Source organism: Vollenhovia emeryi, unplaced genomic scaffold, assembly GCF_000949405.1.
Source record: "Vollenhovia emeryi isolate VEMERY1.0 unplaced genomic scaffold, V.emery_V1.0 DF942421.1, whole genome shotgun sequence".
NCBI lineage: Eukaryota > Metazoa > Arthropoda > Insecta > Hymenoptera > Formicidae > Vollenhovia > Vollenhovia emeryi.
The window spans coordinates 1-3,815 of NW_011963945.1; the positions used below are offsets into that span (position 1 = coordinate 1).

Here is a 3,815-nt window from a genome sequence, read left to right on the forward strand (position 1 = left end):
GACACTACCGTGTCTCGTGATAACAAGAAAATATAAGTGCGATTGCTGCGAACCGCGCAATTGACAGCCTTTCAGAGCTTGCAGAATATTACAAATCGAACGAGTCTTGGCTTACTTGATTGTTTTATGACAAAACGCACGAGTGGCAGCGTATCGCGCCCTCGTCGATAGCGCACCATTACTACAATTTAATTGTGTCACATGTGTCATTATTTCTCTGATATATATTTCAATTGTGTCACATGTGTTATTATTTCTCTGATATCTTATTCAATTGTGTCTCATGTGTTATTATTTCTCTGATTTCGATTGTATCTCATGTACATTATGCTCCATGTGTGTATCATTTAATATGTGTACCTGTCCCATGTATTATTTATTATGTGTATCTGTCACATGTATTATGTTCTCACATGTCTGAGAGTCTCCTTTGTCTACTACATTTAACCATTTAATAATTTTCTCACTACGTCCTTGATTAATTTACTACGGTTGTTCGCAAATTTAATAATTTTCTCACTACGTTCTTGATTAATTTACTACGGTTGTTCGCAAATTTAATAATTTTCTCACTACGTTCTTGATTAATTTACTACGATTAATTGCAAATTTAATCATTCTCTTACTAGATTAGCCTTTGATTCTCTTACTAGATAGCCTTTGATTGATTTACGTATTCATTTAATATGTTCACGACTTTATTAAATTGCTTAAATTGTCACTGTTGAAACTAACACGCCTAGCTACATGCTCATTTTATTGAACTACTGGTTAAATTACCTACCTGTATAATATAATAAGATTTGTCACAACGAAGTTATCACCTATCTCATATATTGAGCCAGCCTCGCGGCACTACCTACATTTGTTCTTTGCTTGATTACCCCACACCATATACTTTAGCGACGTTGTACTCTGTTGGGTCTCGACGTCGAACCACGCTACTGATCAAGATGGCAAACATTGATGCACGAATCTCCTTACAAAGGAGTCGGTTTAATTTAATACAAGAGGCCGCTGATTTCACCGAACAAGACATTCCGCCTTTCAATCGACAACTTATTACTACCCGGTTGACCTTGTTGGAACAGAATTGGAATAGATTTCAGGAAGAACACGAGAACCTATGTCTATCCGAAAATCTGAGTCATCAGCCCTATGTAAGGGAACGAGTCTACGAGCGCTGCCAAGCCTTCTATGTGTACTAGCGTGCAAAACTACTTACCAAACAGGAGGAATTAGACAGCGTGGGTCAGTCTTCCGGTTCTGCGCATTCAGAACAAGGGGCGGTCCGTTCGTTGTTGCCGCGCAGCGCACTTCCAAGAATTAAATTGCCAAACTTTTCCGGAGAATATCATTCGTGGAGAACATTTCACGATTTGTTTGTTTCATTGATCAAAGTAAACTCTGACTTGACTAACGTAGAAAAAATGCACTATCTAAAAACGTGTCTCACTGGAGAGGCGGCTAGACTTATCTGTAACTTGCCACTTTCGGGAGATAGCTTCGCCATACCTTGGAACCTATTACTATCGCGATACGAGAATAAACGATTCTTGATTAGCGCGCAACTCGACCGTATCGCGAACTTGAAGCCCCTCGAAACAAAGAGCGCCAACGGGCTGAGGACTCTCCTAACAACAATTCTAGAAGCCATCGGAGCATTACGGGCCCTCGACTGTTCCGTACACAATTGGGATCCCTTGTTGATACACCAGTTTACGAGGCTCTTAGACTCGGAATCTCGGGAGGCTTGGGAGGTGAAACTCGGCTCATCTCCTACGTTCCCAACCTTCAGTCAATTCGAAGAATTTTTAAGCGGAAGGACAAGAGCCATGGAGAACCTTCAACCGAACCTGGCTTCGGGATCAAATAAAGAACCTTTCTCAAACAATTCTCGCAAACCTCGCGCCGGTTTCGCAGCCTATACCACAATGCCTCATTCAGATAACAGCTCTCTCAACTGTCCGCTGTGTGGAGCAGCACACTACGTAGCAAAATGTGATCGCTTCCAATCCAAAGCCCTTAAACAACGCCGGGAGATCATTATTAAGCACAAGAGATGTTTCAATTGCCTTGGCTCTCACAACGTGAGCATGTGTAAATCGACGTAACGTTGTCTCACTTGTGGCAAGAGACATCATACCTCCCTACACGAGACTAGAACCACGACTCCTACGACACTTCCGGTTAATAAGTCGGTGAAAAACCAGATCGCTTCACAAAAGGATGAGCCCCCACAACCATCGACGTCAAGTTGACTGCTGCAACAAGAATCGGCTCAATCCAACGAGCTCACTCAACAATCTTCAACGCGAAATCTCATCCGCGACCGTGCTCAGGTTAAACCGCATGATCTCACCAGCACGTGTGCGCACCATTCTATTCGAGTGTCTCCAACTAGAACACTTACTCTCCTCGCTACGAGCCGAGCCTTACTGCCGGACCTAACGGAGACAATCAGATCGTTCGACTTCTTATCGATCAAGGATCTGAGATGTCCTTTGTCACGGAGGATCTGGTCCGACGCCTAAAACTTCCACGCACTGCGGCTTCCATACCGCTCATCGGTATTGGAGGTACTCACTCCGGTCGTACCAGAGGAATGGTAACAATCAATTTACGGTCAATCCATGATTCAACTTCCGAATGTAAAATTAATACTTATATTCTGCCAAAGCTAACCAACAAGCTACCCCCTTTCCGTAAGGACAACCAATTTTGGCCTCATATTGCCGGATTGCAATTGGCAGATCCGGACTTCTCCAGTCCGGGACTTATACATATAATAATAGGAGCCGATAACTACGGCTCAGTTATACAACCTGGACTTATACGAGGGAATAAATCGTCTCCTATAGCACAACAAACCATCTTTGGTTGGGTCCTTTCCGGTTCTGTTTCCGAGAACGTAACACACTCAGTGCAAACGTATCACTGCACCGCCGATCTTGACCTACAAGATTTACTCGCCCGATTTTGGACTCAGGAGGAGTTATCTACCCCAACATCCACTGTCCGGACTGAAGACGAAGAGGAATGTGAACGCCATTTTTTGTCCACCCACAAGCGGGATACCACCGGACGCTATGTAGTCCGTCTCCCCTTTAAGTCTGACCCCGCTCTCCTGGGGGAGTCAAAGATAAAGGCGCTCAGATGTCTCAATAGCCAATTCAACCGATTTTCAGCGAATCCCGCATTCTATAAGCTTTACGATGATTTTTTAAACGAATACATAAACCTAGGTCACATGGTATTGGTCAACAATGTCAAGGAAACAACCACTCCGGTATCACGAGACACGGTAGTGTCTCGCGCTAAGTATAAGCGACTAAGTATAAGCGACAAACCTAACTACGCGCGCGACACCGACCGTGTAAGTTTACGCGAGTACACGAGTTGACGGGCCCTCAGATTTTCGGATCTCAACAACGGCTGATCCGACGAACTTGAGACTGCGCTTAATCGATAGCTTGGGTACGATTTGCATAATAAAAGTGTTTTTACTTTTCTCCTACGTGCCCCATGAGTGGAGATATTGCAATGCAAAGTCCGCGGTTGTGAAATCAAGATTAAGAAACGTGGTCGTCGTCGTCAACCACTAAAATTCCATTTCATATTTCTGCCGCACGTGGCGCTCGCAAGCGCGGCTGACGTGACTGACGTTACCGACTTAATTATACGAGCGCCGGTAAATAGAGTGAACCTAATATAATCTTATACATATATTGTGCCAATTTATTTTTTAATAATAACGTGTCTCGTGATAACATGTCTCGTGATGTCTCGTGATTGATACAGGGTGATTCAAAATA

At 43.6% G+C, this 3,815-nt stretch overlaps 1 protein-coding gene across 1 annotated transcript; it reads left to right on the forward strand.

The window, feature by feature from the left end:
- Positions 1-953: 953 nt before the first annotated feature.
- LOC105568900 lies at positions 954-3,289 on the forward strand (the record flags this gene model as incomplete). The annotated part of the gene is made up of 3 exons (XM_012024970.1): positions 954-1,160; positions 1,233-2,090; positions 2,405-3,289. Coding segments are annotated over exons 1-3 (1,950 nt in total), but the record flags the coding sequence as incomplete, so codon positions are not given.
- Positions 3,290-3,815: the final 526 nt, after the last annotated feature.